This window comes from Podarcis tiliguerta (assembly GCF_965153285.1).
Source record: "Podarcis tiliguerta genome assembly, chromosome: 6".
NCBI classification, from domain to species: domain Eukaryota; kingdom Metazoa; phylum Chordata; class Lepidosauria; order Squamata; family Lacertidae; genus Podarcis; species Podarcis tiliguerta.
Genome location: NC_139539.1, coordinates 51343937 through 51369602, shown reverse-complemented (window position 1 = coordinate 51369602; position 25666 = coordinate 51343937). Strand labels below are relative to the sequence as shown.

Sequence of the window (25666 nt, the reverse complement as noted above, 5' to 3'; positions counted from 1 at the left end):
TGCCAGACAGAAACGACCTGATGTTGCAAACATATTGGCCCTGATCCACAGAACCTTGCATGCACCCCAGGTAACAGGCACCCCATGTTTAGGGAGTGAGGAGGTGAGGGTGAAAGTATATTTCTTCTAGCCATGCTTGTTAAAAAATATCTATAACATATTAAACATATAAGTAACCAAAACACACACACACACACATACACACAGTGCCAATTACTTCCTGTGAGTTATCAGGGGAGACTGATCTGGTTTCAGGCCTCACCCAAAGGCAGTTGCTGCTATTGATCAATGTTTGTGCTGCTGGGCCATTGAGAAAGAGCATGCAGAAATACACACCCTTCCATAGAACTCTGCTGGGATGACCTGACACTGCTTCTTGTGAAAATAGTTTTCTTGATTAAAGTAGAACTTTTCACATGAAGTTGCGAGTGGAGTAAGCATTTCAACATAGAATTTAACAGGCCAGTGGCGTAGCGTGGGGGGTGCAGGGGGGGCCGGCCGCACCGGGCGCAACATCTGGGGGTTAGGGTTAGGGGGCGCAAATCCACGGCTTAGGGGGCGCAAATTACTTGCCTTGCCCCGGGTGCTGATAACCCACGCTACGCCACTGTAACAGGCAGCCTGAAAATAAATGTGATGAGCTTGGGAGCACCTTTTGACATTCCACAATCATAACCAAAGTTTCAGAGACACAGTCTCATGTTCACCCCTTCTCCTGGATACGACTTACAATAATCCATATTCACACCCAGTGCTTTTTTTTTTTGAGGCGGTATGTGCCGGTACACCTTACCAGCACCTCTTTCGCCTCTTTTCACTTTTCCAGGTTTCATCTGAAGTTCAAGTCCCACACCACAGTGCGAAGCAGCAAATGCTATCACAGCACTTCAGACCAATTGAAGTTATTTTTAATTGAACCTGAGCCTCTTTGGTCCAAGTCCAACACTTCACCATCAGCATTCCAGTACATTTCCAAGAATGATTTTTAAAATATTTGTTTTCATTACACATATACGATAGCATTGCATTCCATGTTTATCAGACAAGGAGTTTCCCCAGGTTCTCATGTCGCTATGGTGCCTTCAAGTGGGTGAAACTCATTGGCATCTGCACAGCACTGCAGATGGGTATAACTCAGGTGCGATGACTGGCAGGGTCTGACTCACCTGCCTCAGCGGAGATCTTTCCTGCCCCAGCAGCAGTTGTAAGCAAATGAAGTCCTCAGTGTTATTACAATGCAAGGGGTACCTTACACCTCCTAAATATAAGCACAAAGTTCCATTTCTGTTGTGCCAAGTATTTCATGTTGAAAAGACCCACACACAGGACACAATAGTAAGCCATGGCATTACTTGTGAAGCTGTCCCAAGAACCCACCTTATTCTCCAGTGTGTCACTTTTGAATGTTAGTGCACTAGAGAAAGAAAAGAGTAATGCTAAGAACAAAATCAAATGGAAAGTAATCTGAATGAAAAGAATGAGAAGAGAAATGAACATACCATTTTTGGCTACCCGAGATCATAAAACCTTTTAAAATCAATCCTGAGTTCACTTGGCATCCTCAGTTATCTATTATGACCCTGTCCAAGGCTGACTTTTTGTTTCCAGTGGTGTTTATTCAAAGTTGCTTTCCCTCCACCAGCTGGACTGCTCTTAAGCACCAGGAGTAATAGATCAACTGCAGGGCCTGAAACCAAGATCCTCTCCCTCCCCATTTCCCCCTTCTAAAAAGGTCTTCAATGGAGAGAAATTCTGTGTTTCTACAGATGTTCCAAATAATTTTTTTTCATTCTCTACTGTGCTGCAAAGCATCCATGACCACGATATGTAATTAAATAGTAGATTTTATTGCAATAGTCAAACATGCAAAACAAAATGATTTTGTAGTTAGATTATAAATTAAATTGTATCCACAAAGTGTACAAAAATAAAGGGCTAATATACAACAGAGCTAAGTTCTGTGGGGGGGGGGGCTCCTTCAGGTAGAGCCAGCTCAACCAGACACCCATACAAGTTTTGGTAAGTCACACTGATCATGTCAGCATGGAGTGGGGTGGGGTGAGGAATAGGAAAAAGGCAGGCAACTCCCCATATGCACCAACCTGTGGAGAGGGATTGAAGCATCCAGTGCTTTTTTTCTAAAAAAAATGTTTAGGGGTACTCTTGTTTTGGCTGCTCCCCCTCCTACTCACCCCCTTCCTCCCCCCAACCCCCAGACGAGGGACTCAAGGCAGTAGCACTGAGAGGACTGGAAGGCCCCGGGTCGGCTTCAGCGAGGAGGGGCGAGTGCTCACAGGCTGGCTCTAACCCGACAAAAGGAAGAGGAGCAGCACCGTCGCCTCCACCGCGGCCGCCCCCAGACTCCCCTCCCTGGGCACCAGTGGGGAGAATGATGGTGCTCCAGTCCACACTGCTACTGCGAAGACAGCTGGCATGTCGATTTGTCCGTTGGTCAGTCAGGGCAATGCAAAATGTTTAGGGGTACGTGTCCCCCTCTGTCCCCACAGAAAAAAAGCACTGGAAGTATCATATCACCATTCTCCACAGCCACGCACCTTTTTCCCAGCCATTTACAGCGGCATATGGGTGTTCGCTAGTCTCCTGTGTTGTGCTGGTATTGTGTGTTGTGGAATAAAGGCCATGTTGATTCCCATTTATACTCCATGGAGACGGGAGTCTATTATTTGCAGATGAATGCAACCGGAGCCTTTGAAAGCCACCAGCAGCATTCTGGGCCATTTACTCTCCTAGAGAGTATTTCAGGGTGGCAGGTATCAAAGCCAGCGGAAAGCCCCCTCAACTCTACTGTGGCAGAGACCACTGCTGGTTTTTCTCCCCACCCCACCCCACCCCCAGTCTTTGATTCAATTATTACCGGCTTTCAATATAAAAGCTGCTTGTTCTATTACAGAAGCTTCATATCAAACCACTTTTCATTTATGTTCACACTACAGATTCCAGCTCGGTAGAGTCAAAGAGTTAATCACACGGCTTGCCTCAGGCCCGAGAAATGTTTGATTGATGTGGACACAGGTTAAGGAAAGGTTGCTATGCCTGCCGTTCTCTTGCCCCCTGCCAGGGCGATCCTCCTAGCCTTCTATCCCAGTCATTTCTCATCCAGGCGGCAATAAAGGTACATCGCTACAGCCATTGCTGCAACCTGGAAAGAGGAGAAAAAGCTTGAGTTTCTACACATCCCACCCAAGTGCTTTACACAGGCATTGTAGAATTAAAGAAAGCGAAGGCAGCTCCTTGTGCTCCTTATTACATCGAAGAGGAAACAGGATAACACTGTAAACAAAGACCTGGCACAGCCTTAAAAAGAGAGAAGATTTGATCAAATTTCTAGCCTGCAATTTAAGATCAGAGAACCGTCCAATTCAGGATGAGAGGAGCTCCCTGCCCACACATTAACAACCAGTTTCCACCATATAAGAGAGCAATATCTCCCTCCAAAATTCTTGGGGGGGGGGGGTTTCCCCCTGGGCCAAAAGAAGCCAACACCATGCCAAGGAAGTCTGCCCAGCAAGGACAATGCCAGGCTCCTCAACACACAGTACAGTAGCACTTGCACATCTGTTATGCAATATGACAGTCACCTGGAAGAGGTTCCTGGTGTGGGAGCTGGAGTAAGGGATCAAGTCTTTAAGACTCCAACAGCAGACATGTTCCTCCCTACCCTAGCACGGCTTATTCCTTTCTCCTCTTGCAACTTACAGGACTATTCACATCACTATATATCTAACTGTGAAGTAGTAACATGCTGCCCAGTGTGAAATGGGTTGTTTGCCATTTCATGTTCTGGAATGAATAGCCACGGGTGGCTCTTTAGGCCTAAGCTTCAAATATCCTGTGGCATGCAAGCAAGAAAAGGTGCCAGGATTATGATGGTCATCAAGTGGTCACCGGGTACATGACTAGGAACCACAACCAGCAATAACATCTACCGTTACATCTCATCATTGGGGGCAAATGCTTCAGTACAAAGAGCATCGTCTTTCGTGGTCACCAGGTCACAACAGTTGAATGGTGGCGGCAGCAGCACAAATCCGATCAGTCAACCTACCTCCAATGCACAGATCCCAGCTGCAACTCCACCCACTACACCAGCATTCTTGCGTATTTCGGACAGCAACTGAGGGAAGCAGCCCTAGGAATTTTTTGAAAAAGAAAATAGTATAAAAAGTAAGTCAAATCCACTGCAACGCCGTTTGACATGATCAAGCAAGTGACACAAATCAGAAATGAGTAATAGTTCCCCTTAGAGGAATTTCATAGGGAAATTACCCAGATGCTCCAAGAAGACTTTGCTTTTTGCAGGGAGGGTGGGTTCAATCATTTGGCAAAACTCACTGACCAAGGCCACGGGAAGCAAAGAGGGAGAAAAGTATTACCTACATGCAGAGCTGCAGAGGTTTCCAGGTGCTAGCCAGAGTCAGCAACAACTTTAGACTGTAGTAGCACCAGATGGCCAGTCGTCATAGACGACACCCAGGAGCAAGGCCAAAGGACACCCACCCATCATTATATATTTCAAAATGTTTACACCCCACCATTTAAAAACAAAACACACATTTTAATACACATATTGGGGGCAGCAGTACAGTCCTCTACCAACCATCAAAGGTAGTGAGGGGAAATGCAACAGACCCACTTAAAATTTGTTGCGGTTCCCCAGAAATCTCATCCCCAGAGACTCTGGGAAGTCCCGCAAATCTGCCAGCAAATTCTAGTTCAGCTGGAATTCACCAAAGGTTTTGTGTAGAATGCTTCTCAGCAGTGAGATTGACAGCTTGTTGGAAGATGAACTGTTACGCTCATGGCAAGATGCACTTCCCCAAGACAGAGGCTTCATAAATACCCAGCATCTTCCCTCAACACACAAGAGTCAGGAAAGGTTATTCCCCACCTATTCACCGTCCTTCACATCAAAATGCAGCGAGAAAAACAACAGCACTTATTTGTTTTCTTACTGGCATATCTTTTGCCTCGGCGTTGGCTTCAGTGCAACGAGACCCACTTGCACAGCAGAATGGTGGATACTCGTTGTTTTTCTCAAAGTAGTAGGAACCAGTGAAGTCTGTGTAATTCATTAGGCCACAGCATTTCAACTGAAGAGGAGAATGTAAAGAGAGAGAGAGAGAAAGGGGGGGTAACTCACCACAGTATAGCCTTTACATCCTAGAGTCTTAAATGGCAACTGGTAATCAACTAATTGTCCCAGTGTCTCATTGGGAGAGCCTTTTCTTCAAGACGGAGAAGAACTATGTGGTAACTTAGACAACAATAACCCCTCTGTGACATGAATCTGCTAAGAACTGGAAACGAATGACTCACACTTACTCTAACACTCCCTCACATTCTTTCTGTACATACACAGAGTGCTTGCACATCATGCACTACAAGACCCGACATTTCAACCAATTGAGCATGTCTCTGAAAAGTAAGAGATTTTGTAAATGCATCAGCAACAACCATTTTGCATTCACATTATTGCATATTTATTTATTTATTTATTTATTTACCGTATTTATTTTTCAATTAGCAATCATTGCGCCTCAGATTAACCTCATTGGCTATGATACTGCCACTGTGCAAAGCTGCAATATTGCAACTGTATCAAATATTGTTTCACACTTTCTCTCATGTTTCAGAACTTTATGTCCACATGTTTTGTTCTACCCTTAAACTGATCAGACTCTGCCATTAAAATGGTTGCTTGATTGTCTTCTGCTACCTCTATTGGAAATATGCACTTGACTCCTATGTCAGTAAGAATTTTTACGTAAAATACCAATTCGTTACACAGATCTGATATGCCATTATACTCAGCCTCTGTGGAAGAATTAGCTACACTCCCTTGTTTTCTGGAGTTTTACCCAACTAGGGAATTGCCAGATTTAAACACTAACCCAGGCACTAACTTTCTGCCTGGTAAATTTGCCCAATCGCTGTCTACAAAACACTTTAGTTCCTCTGGTCCTGAGAACAACAACTTAAGACAATAATCACGTGTTTTCATATGTGAAAACATGATTTAACCCTTTCTAAGCCACTTCACTGTGGGGCGCGGGTGGCACTGTGGGTAAAACCTCAGTGCCTAGGACTTGCTGATCGTAAGGTCAGCAGTTCAAATCCCCGCAGTGGGGTGAGCTCCTGTCGTTCGGTCCCAGCACCTGCCCACCTAGCAGTTCGAAAGCACCCCTAAGTGCAAGTAGATAAATAGGTACCGCTTTATAGCGGGAAGGTAAACGGTGTTTCCGTGTGCGGCACTGGTGCTGGCTCACCAGCTGCAGCTTCGTCACACTGGCCACGTGACCCGGAAGTGTCTTCGGACGGCGCCGGCTCCCAGCCTCTTGAGCGAGATGAGCGCGCAACCCTAGAGTCAGTCATGACTGGCCCGTACGGGCAGGGGTACCTTTACCTTTAAGCCACTTCAGTAGGATTACTTACAAACTTACTCAATATTCCAAGAGAATAACTGAAAGAGGGATCACTTTGCAGCTTAAAAAAACAAACAGCAATCCAACAGCCTTGCCTCCTAGGGTTACCCATTCCTCCAACATATTAACACAGGCAGCCCTTGCAGCTATCTGACTAGGACAGCAGCCCAAGCATTAGGACCTAGAGTTCACTAAGATTCTTCCCTTGCTTGTTATGTGTCATGGCACTGGAATGGGCCTTTCAGCTAACATAGCAACCCTAGGCTCAAACTTTCTTCTAGACAACTAAGCCTTCAGGATCAGACAACCCAGCTTGCTCCCAATAGTTATTACGTATATATAGTATCTCCCTATTCTCCATGTATTCTCCAATAAGGCCTGCTCCACTGCAATGATAAACTCAGCTGTCCTGGTGGGCAGTTCTATCCTGAACATTCAGGAACTGAAATTACTATTCACCTTCAAAATTGGTTCTCCAGCTTCTGACATGTATTTAAACCCCTTGTAAACTCTTACTGCTCTTCTCTAAATGCTCTCTTTGTACCCACTTCATCATTTGCAAATAAAAGCCATGCCCAGTAGTTTTAAAAGACAGGCTGAGTCCAAGAATAAGAATGCCATTGTCCCCTTTGGTATCTTGCAGGATACTATAAAAACAACCCTGGAATGCACTTGGGTTTCCATCTAAGTCAAGCAGAATACCAAGGACAATCAATCATCACTGCCACTTTAATGATTCTTCATAGTCCCAAGCTGTTCTGTGGACCAACTTACATCTTCCATTGTTTTGTTCCATACTGTAGTGAGGTCGGGGGACTTCCCATACTCTTTTTTCAATAACTGTGTCACTGTTCCTTGAAGTATAGTCTCTGCCTGGAAGGAGGTGGGAGATAATGGACAACAGCATGTCAGAACACACTGGTAAACGCAAAGCCCAAATTGCAGGCAGTGCACATCCCGAACAAGATCTGTTGGGAACGGTAACCTGAATTCCTTTCCTAAAGAGCAACATTTTTGGAGCTTTTGTATATTTAGGGTTGTATACATTTAGGGTTGCCATATTTTGAAGAGCAAAAAAAGAGGACGCTATGACGACTCTCACTTTAAATACCCTTACTATATGTAGGCTATAGAAGCTGTGATATATTGCTGAGGGGGGACAGGAGAAGAGAAGAGGAAAGCAAGTCTTCAGCCACTGTTATGTCTATATCTCATCCAGAAAGTATAGCCAGAGACATTTTGGCAAATTTAAAAAATCCACCTGGACAGAAATTTTACCCCTGAAAAGGAGGGCATGTCCTGGAAAGAGAGGACACATGGCAACCCTATTAACCCCTAAGCCTTAAAAGCCAATCTGGTCTAAACCCTATGCCTTAAAGGCCAAACTTTAATATCTTTTTTTATCTGTCTGCCCCATTCTTTTTATGATATGGGGCTGTGGGGTAAGAAGGGCCCCAGATCTTCCCTGCCTTATTCCCCCCCCACACACACTCTCACCCAATTCACCTTTAGAATAGCCAGGTTCGCTTTTGGTAAAACTGCCTGAAGTTCCCCTCATTATATTATTTAGTAGTAGTAGAAGCAGTAGTTGTTGTTGTTATACACCGCCCTTCATCCAAAGATCTCAGGGTGGTTCACAAGATAAAAAAAGATATTAAAGTTTGGCCCAGTCACCTTCCATTTTATACATGAGCAAACTTTTAGGCTGCATACATCCTATAATTTTAAAGCACATTGGAAGCACATTGTTCCTCCTCAAATAATTCTAGAAACTATAGTTCACCCCTCACAGAGTTACAATTCCCAGCAACCCAGCAAGGAATTCAGGCTATGCTACCTGTGGATATCAACTAATTTTTTTTTGTCAGGGATACACACAGCAGCAACATGCTATATTGGTAGGAAAAGCAGGAACTGAAAACAGATTGTTCTGAAAATGGGAGGTTGAAGTGCAAATATTAAACCGTGACAAACAAAGCTGGTATTTGACTCTTATTTACATTTAAGTTAAAGAACCCTTGCAGGAGGGGGGAAGAGAAGGTTTCAGGTTTCCTTCACCCTTAATTCCCTTTTGATGTTAACAATTAGGATCTCCCTGAAGCTCTTGCAAATTAGCTAGACCCATGATTCTGTGTGTATCAGCAAAATAATCGAAAGTTTAAATGAATTTAAACAAAACAAACATGGTTGTTGCCCCATCACACCCAGTTTGTTTCTAGACAGATGAAAGTCCAAACTAGGAGCAACCATCTCTTCTTATAGGTCAAGAAAATCATCCTGGTATAAATTTTAATTTCTCAAGAAATAAATAAATAGGAAAGTCTCTTTGTATTGCCACATATGCCTTTATTTGGAGATTTGTGTACCACCCCAACCTAGAAGTTCCAAACCATTAAGTAAATCAAAACCAATTCATTGAATGAAGGTATTTAATGTTCCCAAATGCAACATACAAAAACCATTAAGATATGTCAATGTCCAAAACACCGGTGTAGGGATTTTGCTACTTTCAAGAAACTTTGGCTTGAACTACTCTTTGTAGCATTTCTCAACTGCACACCTTCCCCTAAAAGAGCCATGTGATGCAGTGGTTGGAGTGTTGTTAAAGGGCTTGGGAGACCAGGGTTAAAATACTGTACCCACTCCACCTTGAAGCTCAGCAGGAGACTCTGGGCCAGTCATGGTCTCTCAGCCTAACCTACCTCACAGGATTGTTGTGAGGGAAATGTGGGGAGGGAAAGGACCATGTCTGTAACCCTGAGCTACCTGGAGGAAAGGCTAGCTTCTAAATGTAATTGTGAATAAATAAATAATAGCATAGCATTATTTCAGCAGAGGCTAGGAAATAAGGTGTGTGTTTTGTTTTGTTTTGTTTTGTTTTGTTTTGTTTTGTTTTGTGTTTCCCCCCAATACTGAAGCCTATCACTCAAAGAGGGAGTGTTTTGAGACTTACAAAGGCACTTACACCAAATGCTTTGAAGCAGCCGGAAGCTGAAACATCTACAGGCTAGGACAGCTGCTTCAAGACTAAGCCACTTGTTCCATACTCATCCCTCTACTCCATGTTACTTACAAGAGAAGTGTAGACCAGGGCCACCACTGCAGCAGCAACTTCTATTATGAAGATGATCAGGACAATTGAGAAGAACTAGAAGGGAGAGCATAGGGTCAGATTGTTCACTCCATAAAGTGTCAAATACAAGAAAAAGGCAAGGACTGTTTGGATCGCTTGGACAAGTGTGCTATACAGCTATCTTACCTTTCCAAGGATACCTAGCTACAAGTCTTCAAGAATTTGCAAATGGCACAAAGAGGGACTATCAACACCATGTTCTAGTGGGGATTTTCCACTGCTCTGGACTTCCTTATGTAGTATGAGGAGACACAGACTTGGATCTCCCACAAGAAAGAGACACAAGCACTTCAAATCACAGCCTGGCTTCCTAGATCTTTCAGCATACTAAAAGACATTTTCATCTCAGTGCAGCAGTTCTGACTTTTCTCAGATCACTCTAGAACACATATATAGCCACAACTTCCTCATCAGATGAGAAGGCTTAATATTCACATGTCTGTTTTCTCTTAGCAAGAAGAGGAAGGAAATGGGGATCAAGAAACATGACGGCAACTCCAAGTACCACTGTTCTCTCTATGGGTAAAAGATTTGATGACTTAGGATCCCTTCCTTCCTGAGTCAAACATTCAGACAGGTTGTCTGACCCAGGGGTAGCCAACCTAGCACCTTCCAGGTTGGTTGTTGACTACAGCTCCCATCATTCCTGGCCCCTGGCTATGCTGCCTAGGGCTGATGGAAGCTGAGACTCCAACATCATCTGGAGGGCCACATATTAGCCAACCCTGCTATAAGAGGACAGCTTTCCCCAATGTCTTCAATGCTCAAGTTTATCAACAAGCACTTTTCCTTAAAGCAACACAACTGTACACATCTGCAGCAGGCAAGAGATGGAAATTGCTTAATGTCTGCATTTTACCATGATGAGGAGGCACTTGCTCTCCTTCTGAGCGCCACAGCATCCTAGGAAGCCCAAAAAAAACAGGACGGCTCCAATGGCAATGAGAAGGTAGCCCACATTCACAAACTGCAGGACACTGGAGGACAAAGGGCCAAACGTGCTGACAAAGTTGCTACTGTCAACACTGACCCAGATCCCAATGCCCAGGAGTGCTCCTCCGCCAATCTAGGAAAGAAAGAAAATAGAGTTATTTCAAAATGTAGGTACTGGAAACACCCATAATTATGACACTTTAAGCCTATGCAACAGATGGCACCCACCTAGCTGCAAACAGCTCACTAGGCTACATATTGTATGTAGCCTGTCAAGTTGAAGCACTAGACACCTTCCCCTCCACCCCATTTTTGCAGTCCCAGGCAGGCAACAGAAAATGAGATTCATGAGACCTTCATAGGTCATCCTACATAGCTGAAGGGCTGCATTTAACTTGGCAAGGCACAAGGTGTGCAGGTTTGCTGTACCTGAACCAGACAGGTTAGTGGAAACAACCTTTACAACTATTATTAGTCGTATAAAAGACTCTATACAACAACAGCTGCCCTTTGAAGCTTTTTCTTTTAAAAAAGAATGAAACTTCTCACAAGACATTAGGAAATGTAGGCTTCTGCCTGCCGGCCATCATTGGCAAGAGTGCAAGCCTTCTCCTATTCATTTTATTAATAAAACAAAGAGCCACCCCAACGCTGAGAGTGCTTAGGGAAACAATTGGGAATATCAGTAGTAACTATTAATTCCAGGGCATTTCCTAATTTTTATCGGTTCTCATCAACAAAAATGTCTAGTCATGAAGATGCAGGGGGTCAAGAGTCCACAGATCAAGTTTGCATGAATTTTGGCTTTTGTTTCATATACAATTGTACCAGAATGTTGTTAATCTCTATTTAATCTCTATTTAACCTAAGGCTATGCTAGAGACATGTGACCAGAATATCCTTAAAAGAATTAACTGCCAATACAGAGGCCCGGGATCAGTTTAGGACTGTGATCTTGGAAGTGGTGGGTGGGCTGTCTATATGTTTTCCCCTGTGGAGTAGATAGCAAACTGGGAGAAGTGGCACAGGGAAAACTTACTCCCCACCACAATCCCATTATGATTTGTGGCTTAAGACAGCTTATTTGCTTTTTTTTTTTAATGGAACATCCTGATCATAATTGTCCCATATCATTTCTATCTTGTGAAGTACAGAGGGACAACATGTGTAGGAACTCATTGTTCACTGGTTTCTAGAGTTCAAACAAATAAACTACTTTTGGGGGAGGGGGAAGCAGCAGAGAGAGATACAAAAAAAAGCCAACATATCCTTGGTTTTGTCCACATTATTTATGATGCAGTACTCTCGGTAGGTATACCTGTGTTTTGTATTGCCTTTTTATTTTGTAAAATGCACTGTGACCATTTTTGGGGAAGGGCAGTATAGATATCCCTTAATAAACCAACCATCAAATAAATACTGGTGCAGGTGTTCTGAAGGGATTGGGACTTTAATGGGAAAGACAAGTCACACACACCTTGTTGATCAGAGGTTCAACAGGCACCACTTTTGTGTTTTAATCTCATCTATCATATCTGTAACAGCTAGGAACCTACCCTTTTTCACACAACAAATAGTTTTAGTTGGCTCCTATGTCAGGAATAGAATATTGAAATAAGCAACTGGAAGGGCAATGCTAATAGGTCACAATCCTATTTAATTGGGAGTAAGCCCCACTGAACTGAGCAGGAGTCACTTCTGACTAGACATCTATAGGACTGTTAGTGGCTGAAGAAGCACAGCCTTCTCCTCTCGACTAAGGAGAGACAGGTTAATTCTAAGTTTAGAACAAGGGTGTCAAAACCAGACAGGACTTCTAAGAGCTGTGTGGATGATGTTTCCGCAGGTGCAGCTTCTTACACCTGTATGGCAAGGTGTGCTTTGCCAAAACTCCCTCTTCTACCTAATCATTAGTGGTTTGCGAATTATTTGCAAACGTTCCAAGGTCTCTTAAATTACAGCAAGCCAAGAGGTTGAAGAGTCCCAACACAACAAGAGTCTTTGTCCACTTCCTGATTCCCTCTCTAGGCAAGTCATATCAAAAACCCGCTCCCAAGGCCTTGGTCCCAGTCCTTTGTTTATTTAAAAAAGTGAAGTATGCACTTGGCACCATGCAGAAATGGTCCCAAACCATTCAAAGCAATTATCCTTGGCCGGAGCTGCCAGTTTTGTTTGCCCTCAAATAAAAGGGCAGGGCGGGCACTGATTCAGTACACACTGAAGAGCAGATTCCAGGTAGGACCTTGTTAATGAAGTGGAGGAAGAGCCAAGACAGCAGCGTTCCACCTTTGTCCTTTGGCAAAGGTGAAAGAGCCAAAGATCAGCTATGGCAGTGGGGCAATGATGGGGCAGGGCTAGAGGCAAAAATGAGCAGGGCAATGAATGCGAAATTCACCCTTGCACAGAGGCAGTGGCGGATCTTCATGCTCCAGCACCGGGGGGCGGCGCAGGGGCGGGGCTGGCATGTGTCCTGGGGGTGGGGCGTGCCACCCGTAAGGGCGTGGTATGTGTCCTGGGGGCATGGTATGCCACCCGTAGGGGTGTGGTGCCCAGCGCAGGTGGGGGGAACAGCCGCGATGGCACCCCACCGGGATCACGCACAGAGGGCTAGTTTCTACCCACAGCCATTCGTCTCCATTCAGTCAAGCAAAATGCATTATCAGAATTCAAGGACACATTTCAGCCAGGCAAAAACACTCAAGGAGGATACAAAGCAGGGCCAGTAAAGTGTGTCACCTGAGGACCAGAAGGCTTATAGGGCTGTATTTGCCCCCCTCCATGGTGCCTGAGATTTCCACACCTGCAATTTATTAGAGCAGGTCTTACTTTAAACATGAACCCAACCCCATACCATCAGAAGCCCTTGTATATATACAGCTGTGTGTATATATACACAGAGGACTCTGTCCACATCATCAGGAAGCAACAGGTGGCAGGGTTCCTGATCACGTGGAAAGAGCCCTCCATGCTTATATATACAACGGTTCTGCTCAGAAACCACATGATCATGCAAAGGGGGAAATGCCATTCATAGTCACTGAGCATGCAACCTCACTGCCTGAATGTACCAAATCCATAGTGTCAACCTCTCCCACGTAATTCTTTACCAAGAAGCTTGGTAAAGATAAGAGCAACAAGGGATATTGTTTCCTCTGCTTTCAAGACTCTGAATCAGCAAAACCCCTTTATGAATCTTCCCTTTAAAGAGGAAGTTGCTCCATTCCAGGAACTCTGTCCCCTTGCCAGAGTCTGTTGAAGAAGCCCATTTTGGATCCTGAGGGCAGGAATTAAGGACCACTTCTCTCATGGGAAGACATCTTCCCTATACAGATAAGAGAAGTGGCATATACACTACCACATATGATTACCATACAAATGGATGCCAGGAAGGCATAGCTGGCAAGAACTATCAATGAAGCAATAGAGACAATGTGTAGTCCTCATGAGGATGTGCAGAGATGCAACCCATGACGTTTCTCCATGTAGACAGCAGCCCCTCTGGGTTATAAACAGATCTTCTTAGATGCCCATAGATCTCTTCTTCTGCACTACCCCACAAACGTAGTAAGAAAGCACTGAAGATATACCCCCATAGTCTACTATTGTATTCATTATATTTTAATATTCCTGCTTATAAACCCAGCATTTGACAGCACTTACGGACTGGCCTGCCCTGTGTATTATTTTACAATTTAAAATTGGAGCTAACTCAGGACAAAACTTTTGAGATGATTTGGGTTGTATTCAACTAACTTTTATTTATAGCAAACCCATGGAAAGTAATAGACCTAAGTTAGGCATGGCCATTAATTTCAGTGGGGTCAACTCGAAGTAAAAAGTAGTTAAATGCAAGCCCTCAGATTTGGTTCTTTTGGAATAAAGGTCACTGGGAGCTAATGGTGTTATCTGTGGTGTGAAATTTACTTACACGTAAAGGTAAAGGGACCCCTGACCTTTAGGTCCAGTCGCGGACGACTCTGGGGTCATGGCACTCATCTCGCTTTACTGGCTGAGGGAGCTGGCGTACAGCTTCCGGGTCATGTGGCCAGCATGACTAAGCTGCTTCTGGCGAACCAGAGCAGCACACGGAAACACCGTTTACCTTCCTGCCAGAACAATACCTATTTATCTACTTGCACTTTGATGTGCTTTTGAATTGCTAGGTTGGCAGGAGCTGGGACCGAGTAACAGGAGCTCACCCCGGGATTCAAACCGCCAACCTTCTGATCGGCAAGCCCTAGGCTCTGTGGTTTAACCCACAGCGCCACCCGCTTACACTTACATACTAGCTAATAATAAAAGGGAAGGTTCACAGAATTAACACACCAACAGATCTTTCTCCCCCATTAAGTTTTAGAGGGGAAAGGGTCCAGGGCTTTGAACTCTACACAGTACACTAGTCCCAAGACTGCTGGATTGTTCTCTCTCACCACCCACCCAAACCCTGAGATCATCACTTCCAGTTGGTTGAGGTGGGAAGACAGACAGTTCTTCAACTCAACTTCCAGAGCTGTCTCCAGCTAGTTTCTATGGCAACAGTTTGGCCCAAACTTACTAACAAAGTAGATACTTAACAGACCTGGCTAAGCTATTTACCCAACAAAAGGACTAGTTTGGCCATCAACAGTCTCTCTTTCTGCAGAATCCAATCTTATAGCTAGAACAAAATAGCCGAAAACCTATTTAGTCCAACCACAAACATATTACAGAATGTTGCAACACCCTATGGAACTATTGCTCCGAACATACATACAGATTTCTAAAGCCCTAGATCCCCTCCAGCCTACATAATGCAGATCACCTCACAAGAACTCACTTCAGCTAGAGCCCCAGTGCATTTAGGGAGCCACTTGGAAGCTATTCCTGTGGGTTTGCAGGTAGATGAAAAAAGACAAAGAGTATGCCAAAGGAATTGGCTTGAGCCAACATCAGAGACTTCCTTGAGAGTGTTGCCATTGAGGCACCAGCAGAGTGTGTCGGAGGGCGGCTGCACAGCTTGTAGAAACCCTATTAACAGGGCAAACATGAAACCAACACGACACCCACAGAAACCATAAAACCCACTCAGCCTGTCCAGAGACAAGGAAGGAGGCTTGAGAATACATTTTAATGAGTACTTTGGCTTGCGTCATGATAGTGTTCAAGCTACCCATTGCCGTTTTGTGGGCTTGGCCTGCCATTGCATGAAGGCACACCCGTCATCTGGGATCATAAACCACAACCGAATATCACAGTGCTGCATGTGTTTGCCCCATGGGTGTGGCAGCTGAAGAGGCAGCCAAAGTCAGAGGATGTTCCCCACAAGCCAAGCCCCGCATTAGGCAACCGCTCCATGTTGTTCAGTACAAGGTTTATCTGTGAACCAAAACAGCTGTAACTTGTGTAGGTCGACAGATTCTGGATTCCTTGAATGTGATGTGCAGGACACTGAAAGGCACAGTAAACCAGGTCCAGCACAGAATCAGAAAATGCCAGCAGGTCATGTGATACAGACTCTAGAGATGTTTATCCTGAGATAAAAGGCACACCTAGGTGAGAGTCATAATTGGATCTCTCATGGCTTTTTTATTTTTATTTACATAGATATTAAATAAATTCACCATAACTAAGGAGGAGCAAATCTAACTGGGAACGTTGTATTTTAAAATAGTTTTCACCCTTGCAGTTTACCCCAAATTAGCCTCCCTCCCCTGGAACACAGTTATTTGGCCTGTAGGGGAAACACATAAAGGTAGCTATTTGGTATCACTGATCTCCAGCTTTATCTGGTTGTGCCCTAAGACTATTCACAGGTTGTACTTATGGTATGTCTCAGGCACTACCTATTTAGTAGAGTTAAAGGTAAAGGTACCCCTGCCCGTACGGGCCAGTCTTGACAGACACTAGGGTTGTGCGCTCATCTCGCTCAAGAGGCCGGGAGCCAGCGCTGTCCGCAGACACTTCCGGGTCACGTGGCCAGCGTGACTAAGCTGCATCTGGTGAGCCAGCACCAGTGCAGCACACGGAAACACCGTTTACCTTCCCACTATAAAGCGGTCCCTATTTATCTACTTGCACTTAGGGGTGCTTTCGAACTGCTAGGTGGGCAGGAGCTGGGACCGAACGATGGGAGCTCACCCCGCCGCGGGGATTCAAACCGCCGACCATGCGATCGGCAAGTCCTAGGCGCTGAGGTTTTACCCACAGAGCCACCCACGTCCCTACTTAGTAGAGTTACCTATAAAGAAAAACTAGGCATCTTATAGGGTTTGCCTCATCAAGTTATACTTTTACAAGACCAGCTACCTCGTTCCTAGGGAGAAAAGGGTTAATACTTACCACAATGGCCAGGTTAAATAAGACCATCATGACCTTCAAGAAAGTGAAGCAGCTCATCTTGATTGCTATAAAAAAATTAAGGAGGAAGTTAACTAACAGCAACTCAAAAGCCTCTTAGTTTAAAGAGGTCTACTCCCAACTCATGATCCAGACATTTGGGCACAGGGTTAGTACATGGTCCAATGCAAAGAAGGTTTACTAGGAATTCTCAATGGAAGATTCAATGTAGTAAGCATGCTCCAAATTGCACCTTCAGAAGCAGGTGGAACTTTTGCAAGAGTACACATAATCCAACATGCCCCGCATGCACACAGACACACAGACACACACACACACACACACAGAGAGAGAGAGAGAGAGAGAATCTGCTATGTTCTTCTTCAGATAGATTAAAATCCCTTTCTGTCTTGAATCAAACCCTCTTTTAGATACATATTTTAGGAAACTTCCTCCCCACTACATTCTACAGAGCTTTAGAAAGATACTTTAGTAAATGAAGAAAACACACCAGAAATAGAACTTTAAGCATCTCTGGTGGCAACAGTACCTTTTGCCATAAGGGAGGGGACCAGTTAATGCCATTTTGCCAGGGCAGCAGTGAGGGAAGCAAACACCTGGCGAACTGAGGAGAGGGCTTTGAAAAAGGTCTTTCCCCTCAACCTCACTTTGCTATCTCCACCTGGGAACGAATCAAAACAAGGAGCCACAAGACAACATCATTTGGTACCATCAATAGTACTTGGTATTCCTGATCCATTGAAATAGTAGCCTAGTCGTTTACTTTTTTGAACCATGTCAGTTAAAGCAGCAGCTTTACAAACCTTGTACGGTCAATTTTAATAAAAGGCAATTTGTCCTCTTCACATTCCTCTGTAATTTTTGTGGGAAGATTTCAAGGAGGAACCACACTGAAACAAGCCGCCCTTAAATGAGCTTTCTGCTTTAAAGGAAGAGACTTGAATCTACTTCGCACACTGGTGCCAGTAAACACAGATCAAACACACATCAGTCTCCTTCTTCAACAACAAAACCTTTACAGACCAAAAAAGTTCCATAGACTCACCTTAAAAGGCAACAACCAACTCGAGAAAAAGACCTGGACAACTCCCAGCTACCTTTCCAGTAGGCAAAGCAGTCAGCTTTTAAAGTAAACTGAACCAGCTGTTGTTTCAGGCTATAATAAATATCCCTTCAGCCTATAAGATGTATCCCTTTTTCAGGCCAATCAAATCTCTCTAAGGGCAAAAACCACACCTCTCTAGCACTTTAAATTTTTTTTAAAAAAATTAAGCAACAGGGAGTAGACTAGTTTTCTTTATTCTTTACTGCCCTCTGATGGCTGTAGGTGAATATTTATTAATGCATAAGAATTTTTAAATGTACTTGCACATGCATGTACACCAAAGGCAGCAAAGTCCTGCTACCTGGAAGTGTGTGTGTGTGAGTGTGTGTGTGTGTGAGAGAGAGAGAGAGAGAGAGAGAGAGAGTGAGAGTTTCTGTGCATGCAAGTGCAGCGCCAACAACAGAAATGGAAACTGCTGCCATAGCAGTACATTCCACACCTAGCCATGGTCCTCTCTGCCTTTGCAAGTGACAGCCTCTGGCGGTGGAATTAAAGGAGGAGCATAACAAGCCATGAGAGGAAGATACACAGTGCTAGACATGCTGGCTTGCTCAAGCCACTCATTCTGCTGCCACCAATGCCAGCAGACATGCTGCCCATCCTGACACCCTGCATGAGCTTCTCAACCAGTGTCAACTGGTGTCAAGGAGTCCACAAAACCACCACCAGGTGACAAGAGTATATTCAGGGGCTAGGTACAGGGGCGGAGAGCAACTGGGGGCAGGGCTGGTACATGTCCTGGGGGCATGGCACACCGCCCACAGAGGCGTGGCATGCCACCTGCGGGGGCATAGCGCCCAGCGCAGGTGGGGGGTACAGCCGCAATGGCACCCCACTGGGATCGCACTACCAGGGGCAGTGCATTCCCCCTGCACTCCTCTTCCTCTGCCACTGGCTAGGTAGACTTACTTTCTCAAGTGATTTGCTCTAACATGGACTGTGCCCTCCTGTGGCTCAACAGGTCAGTGTGTCTGGCTGTTATCCAGAAGGCTGGTGGCTCAAGCCCACCCAGGGGCAGAATTCCCGCACTGCAGGACCTTAGACGACCCTTGGGGTCCCTTCAAACTCTACTGTTCTCTGATTCTATGACTTTAATATTAATGTATGCAGAATATAAATTCAAAGCTAAGAAAGCAGTACCTGCACTGAGCCACTAGGAGGACCTCTGTCATCGCATAAAAAGCCATGGAGTCGAACCATCTACTTGTCAGACTTAAGCCTCGCTAAGTTCATTCCCTGCCATCTGAGACAATTGTTTCCATTGGCCTTAATAGGCCAGCTCTGCTCCCAAGTCGAGAAATTTTTGGTAGCCTTTTGAAGTTGGGGACTGAAGAATGGCAGCTCACACTAAAACAATCTTAAATAGGCATTCCCAAAAGGCAACGATAGAGACTAGACTGGGATAATGACACACCCATCCCAGGGACATTTAGAGCATACAGATTTTTAGCAGCCTCTTCCTATAAACAAAAACAGCTCTTCTGCATCAGACCAGAAGCTCCTCTGGTCCAGCATCTTATTTCTCAACCACAGTGAGCAACCAGATACTTACCGAATGTCCACGATCAGATCGTGAGCCAACCCACCCACACAGCAAGATGAGATGACCGCAGGATCCACAGGGACAGCAGATTCGACCTCCAAGGAATGCATCGCCTGCTGCTGCGAAGGCTGTGTTGTGCTCCTTGGAGGCTGGATCTGCCTTTTCCTCAGCAGCCCACCCCCATATGTCTGACGGCAACTCGGGCCTTGCCACTGCGAAGATCTCCTCGACCTCTGCTCCGACGTACATCAGTGACTTAAGCTTACAGACTTGAGCACACTTTACTCAGCAGTGTATACTGCGCAACAGAAGAGGCTTGAGGCTGTAGATACATACTAAGCTACGCATTTATTAAACATAAATCAGGACAAAGAAACACGTCGTCTCTCCTTGCCGTCTTCTCGGAGAGCCAAAAACAACAGCTATACAGAGCGGAAGTTCCGCTTACGCCAGCAATCTGCACTGGAATGTAAACAGACATGTGACACGCAACAATCCCATGTCTGCAGCAAAAGGTGGAATGTAATCCCAACAGTGTCCTCCACCATGGTCTCTTGGCAAATAGGTGGCGCTGCTGGTCTCCTCCCACCCCAAGGGACTTGTCTCTGGGGTCTCCTGGGCTCTGCACCTATCCAGCATGATTCAGAACGGACCCTTCCACCTTGCCCCCATGGCAGCCTTTGATTCTCAGTACAACCATCAGGTGAGGTTGATCTGATTCCCCTCCTAGTTCCTAATGTATATTTTCAGTCACCTCCTTGCTTCCAATATAGATATTCACTCCCCGCCTTATTCCCAATGCAGATCTTCATTCATCCCTTCTTCCCTTGCAGGGAAGCGGGTACCATTTTGTGGTTTGCCTCAGGTACTAAAATTACTTGATCAGGCCCTGAATGAAGTCCATAGCCTTCTTCCACTTTTGTTCCTCAATAAGTGGTATTCAATGTTGCCTCTGATCCTAGAAATAGTACACATCCATCCTGTTTCTCATAAGAACAAGGACAGAGGTCACAGAAAGAGTGGAGCAACAGTCACCTGTGGTGGCATTTCTGGGCCTCCTGCAAAGAGACCACATGCTTTGCATGCAGAAGATCTCAGGATCTGGGACTTGCCTATCAGAATAGTTAAGATGAAGCTAGCTAGGCCAAATGTGTGGTGGTTCCATATGCATTTATCCAAGTAGTACCGCAATCTTGACAAACCTAACCTGTTTAACAGAAAACACCAGACAGCCAATGGCATAAGATAAAAGTGAACCAAATCCATTTACCTGGGTTTGTGAAATGCAGTTGGTTTTCACTGCATTTCCAAATGTCCCAGACGTGTTGCGACTTCATCTGACAGTCAGCTAGTTGTCCCAATGGTGCAGCTTCCTCTAGATGCTCAGCTTTCTTTGAACCTAAGAAAAATCCCATTTCTACAGAAAGGGGACAGTCATTTTGAGGGAAGACAGAGACTAATTACTTTAAACGTCAGAGAGTACAAGGAAGCAGGATCGTGTAGAACAGGTCACTGCCATGATCAGAGCTTGAGATGCTTTACTCAATGTGACTTTGAAGGATCATATGGATGATCTATTTCAGATCTCTGGAAGCCTGCTTTAGGGTTTGCCCAAGTCTGCAAGTAGCTGTGGTCACAATACCAGGGCTGTTATTAGGGGATGGTCAAAACAGGGTCATAACTTGTGTATATTAGGGAAAGTATGAGAAAAAAGCATCCATTCGGGAACATGACATGCAAAGGTGTATTTAATTAAGGGAAATAGCTCACAAAAATGTGTATATTGAGAGGAAATATGACTAAAATGCTGCCAATTTGGGGTGAGAAAGAAAGAAAGAAAGAAAGAAAGAAAGAAAGAAAGAAAGAAAGAGAAACTGATACAGAAATGTTGGTAACTGAACTTAATTAAGACCGGAAATGTAAGAAACTGAATTTGACAAAATCATCAGGTCTTTGATCTAAATGGGGAACGTATTCCAAAATTGCCCTAGGGCAATTTTTACTCTAAAATAAAAGCTAAATTAAACACACCTGTCATCTATAGTTTGACCTCTGAGCCTAAGGTGATCAGGGATCTACTGCCCTTAGAGAGCTATCCACCCTTTGTGGGTGTCTGCGCTCAATACATGGATGTCAAGGAGTGGAGCAACAGTAGAGCCCTGGAACACCTTAAATCACGTGGAGCCCCTTCATGCAGTTAGTGCACAAAGAGTCTCGTGAACATGAACAAGGCCATTGGAGGTAATGAATCCAGTGCTCCTGAAAGGTGACCCAGGTCTTCTACATAGTTGTTCTGTCTCTGTACTCATTCCTTACCAGACTCAGATACATGTCTGTAGATCACACTGTATGCAGGCTTAACACACACCCTTCTAACACTGTGTCCACGTCCATTCATTCAAAACCACACTGACTTCCCTTTCCTATTACCTTCAGGCAGGTGGGAAGCCCTGTATATTCTGCCTCTAGGGCTTCCCAATCAAGTAATTCCCCACCTGAGGTTGGAACAGATACCCCAGTCCTATGACAGTTCATCTCCCACCCTTTTGGCCAGATAGCCATGGCTCTCCCCAGGTTGACTTTATACAGCCTTCCTTTTGCAACACATCCCATTGCTACTGGACTACTGTATACAAAGTGCTAGTTACAGAATTCAGTAGTGCAGAGGGGTTTTGCAAAATGAAGGCAGTCAGGCTGTGGTTATGTGAGAATCTCATTACTCACCTACCCAACCGAACCAGCTCATGTCTTCATCTGATGCAAGGCTCCTACACGGCTAATAAGGAGAAAGGGTTTCATTAGGAATTCTGATTCTTCCAGCCTTTTAAATTACAGCCTGCTGTCGAGTTCTGCTTTCTGTTTCAAATTCCTTTACACATCCAGTTTCACTTTACTGGAAAGGGGTGGTTTTGTTTTCCATGACTATTTTCTGGCATGAAGATCTAGGTAAGTCAACTAACTACAAGTGCTTTATCAGCCAATAGGTGTAATATAGCCACTGATGCAGTATAGTCTATTAGGCACACAGAATCTCTCAATATGTTCCAAGCATGTTAAAAAAAAAACAAAGAAAAACCCCACCCATTCTTAACCATTCTGAAAACTGTATGGCAAGTGTTGCTTTCAGGTGAAGCAGAACAAGTTGTGGGTAAATTAATGCACAAGAAACCCACTCACTGCATTTGAAAAAGAAAAATAACGTCAAAAGGCAATTCATCAATTTTGAGCCCATTTCTCACAAATGAACTTACTAGGTAACTTCCTAACTTAAATGTTTCCACTGTCAACAAGTTGAAAGTTAACTTCATTTCATTTCAAAGACTGTTTAAACTAAATTTATCTAGCTAAAAACATCATCATTAATCTTTCCAATGGCTGTCACCCTCCAGTGAGAGGGGAGGGAGAGAGGGCTCTTCCTTTCACTCTTCCAGTTCCAGCAGATGGCACTGAAATACATAGGAAAAAGAGCCCATTTATGTTCCTGTGGTGTTGGTGTTATTTTAGCTTCCCTTTCATATAGCTGGACAGCAGGCAAGACTCCAAATGTGGTTTGCAGAACTTTGAGATGAATTGAGCCTCACTGGATTTTAGGAGGACACACGGAAGGAAGTGGTATTTATTGGCTGACCACAGTTTGAGGAAAAAACCTGCTGAGCAAGACATCTGAGGTGGTGAATGGAACTGTAAAATGAAGAGAAAGTAGTAGTTTCAGGAAGGATAGCCAACCTACTCAATGAAAGACACTTTGCTGACTATTTCATCAAACAGTCCAGATTTTGGAAGATTTGCACTTCCAGCTTAATGAATGCTTGTTTCATGCCAGCTGATACAACTTGTCAGGCTTGAAACTATTGTGCTTGATTGAAGCACAATGCATGGAGACCCTGGCATTTCAAGATTTATGAAGGCCACACAGGACCACACTTACCCTTAGCATGTGAACTGTTGTCAGATCAGATAGAATTCAGGTTGCCATGGCCTTCTCTCCTCTATTGGGGAGAAAATGAGAGCCTTGCTTGGCCAGCAGGCAGGAGAAAACAGTGGGTATGACAAAAGGTCAGCTTCACCCTGCCTTCCAATAGTAACCACAAAATATGGGTCGGTCTACCCAGAGATTTGCAGGTGCCAAAAATCTGCATCACACCACACCCTCCTCTCCCCCACCCCAACGACTGTGCAAATTGTGATTGGAACATCTGAATTCTCTTCTTCTCTTTGAGAGTTTCCCACCCTCTATAGAAATTATGGAGGTTGCCCTATTCTCTGCCTTCTTCCTGCTGTGGTCAGCAACCATGGAAACCTAGGTGGGTCTCACCCAAATGGTTTGAAATGGAAGGTATTCTGTTTTTTTGTTTCCTGATAAGTAAGTGGCACCTAGTTAAACTGTGTTTTGTTTTTGTTTTGTTTTTTATAAAAAACAAATCGCAATCTCTCTCTGCTTGGCTCTTCAATATATGTCCTTATTTTGAACAGAGCAGCTAAACCAATTACCTTAACAAAGGAACTGGTTTCACTGCTTCACAGAATTCCCTTTGATAGATTCTAACGTCTCAGATACAGGATCATAGATGTGAGAAGGGGCACAGGGGTATCTTCCAGACTGACCCCCCCCCCAATCCTATAACAATATATTTCAGACACATTGATACATGCCAGCTTTTCCTGCAACAAAATATATTCCCATTATTTCACATGATTTAATGGCAATTATTAATTCTCCTGAATTAACAAGGCTCTGGATAGTTATTTTCATTCAGCTATTTGGCATCAAATGCTTGTATTGCACAATTCTTGGTTTGCAGGGGATTGGAGCAGATGATCCTCAGGGTTCCTTCTAACTCTCAGGTTCTATGAATAACTAAGATATTTGGAAAAGGCATTTTTCCCAACAAAATCTCTCTCTCTCTCTCTCTCTCTCTCTCACACACACACACACACACACACACACCACAGGATCTGGATGGATAAGATTAATAATTTCTACTTTCACATGCAACCAACATTTTTTCTTGTACAAAAAAGGTTGAGCTCTGTTTTCCAATAAGCCTCTAAGAAGCGGGAAAGAACAATGGATTAATCAAAAGCGACTCCAGACAGAAACGGAGACACTGTTTTGAAAACACAGGCTCAGACTGAATAGTCCTCGTATGCTCTCTCTTGTTGTGAATGTCGGCATTTCTGTGATGAAAATTCAGCCAAAGGAAAACGAACCTGGCACAAATGTTAATTATAACAATTCGGAGGAAGATGAAAATTATAAAAGCTGAGCTTAGCCAAAGAGAGCAACAATTGCATTTTGGAAACAATGGGTTGTCTGGGAACAGATGAGAGATGGAACAAGAAGATACCCACAGCAGACAGATGCAGCTGTGCTGGCACGCTTGCTACCCAGGCTAGCCCAGAAAGAGAGGCAGTGTGGAATATTTGAACCTCCCAAGACCCAAGGTCATATTTGGCAAGGTCTGTGCCATAATCTGCAAAGCAGTTCTTGTAACTGGTAGCTTTATTTTATTCAGCTTTACTTTTCTTTTTTAAAATGCCCTTTCTCCGCTTTCCCTCCTGTTGGGGCTGCAGTCTGAGGTGAACAGGGAAGCAGGAGGTGTACGATGAAGCCGGGACTGAAGAAATCTTATACCAGAACACTGCAGGGTTCAGGAAGACCTCAGGAAGACTCCAGCAAAGCTAGGCCACAACATGAAGTCCCCTTGTAGTCTGTTCTATCCAGGACGCTTTTATTTTATTTTATCTATTATTACATTTATATCTCATCTTTCCTCCAAGGAGCTCAAGGTAGCATATACAGTATTCCCTCTCCCTATTCCAACTTCCACAACTCTGTGAGATAGGTTTGACTGAACTGGCCCAAGGTGAGGTTCATGGCTATGGGGGGATTCGAACCCTGGTTTCCCAGCTCCTGGTGCTCAACTCTAACCGCTCCACTACACTATGACCAGCTCGGGATGGAACAACTCCCACACTAGGAAAGGTTATGGCATTTCGGACTGTTAGAGAAATGATGAGTAAGAGTTGGCGGGGTAGTAGTTTGTTAAATTATGCATAGAAAAGTGGACAGAGAAAAGTTTTTCACCTTCTCTCATAGCACTAGAACTCGGGGACATCCAGTGAAGCTGAATGATTCAGGACACATAATAGAAAGGAGTTCTTCACACAGG

The 25666-nt window shown here is 44.4% G+C and overlaps 1 protein-coding gene across 2 annotated transcripts; it reads right to left on the bottom strand.

Annotated features, from left to right (window-relative positions):
- Positions 1-1828: 1828 nt before the first annotated feature.
- On the bottom strand, positions 1829-22319 carry TSPAN1 (tetraspanin 1). 2 transcript variants are annotated; one of them, XM_083447829.1, is made up of 9 exons: positions 22218-22319; positions 20764-20910; positions 16828-16892; positions 10436-10642; positions 9517-9591; positions 7218-7316; positions 4974-5111; positions 4067-4150; positions 1829-3160 (listed from the first exon to the last, which is right to left on the bottom strand). In XM_083447829.1, exons 1-9 carry the CDS (start codon positions 22237-22239, stop codon positions 3107-3109), a joined length of 891 nt encoding a protein of 296 aa, XP_083303955.1. In that variant the 5' UTR covers positions 22240-22319; the 3' UTR covers positions 1829-3106. The 2 variants fall into 2 exon arrangements, with proteins under 2 accessions (XP_083303955.1, XP_083303956.1); XM_083447830.1 differs by lacking the exons at positions 20764-20910; positions 22218-22319 and adding an exon at positions 17891-18039.
- Positions 22320-25666: the final 3347 nt, after the last annotated feature.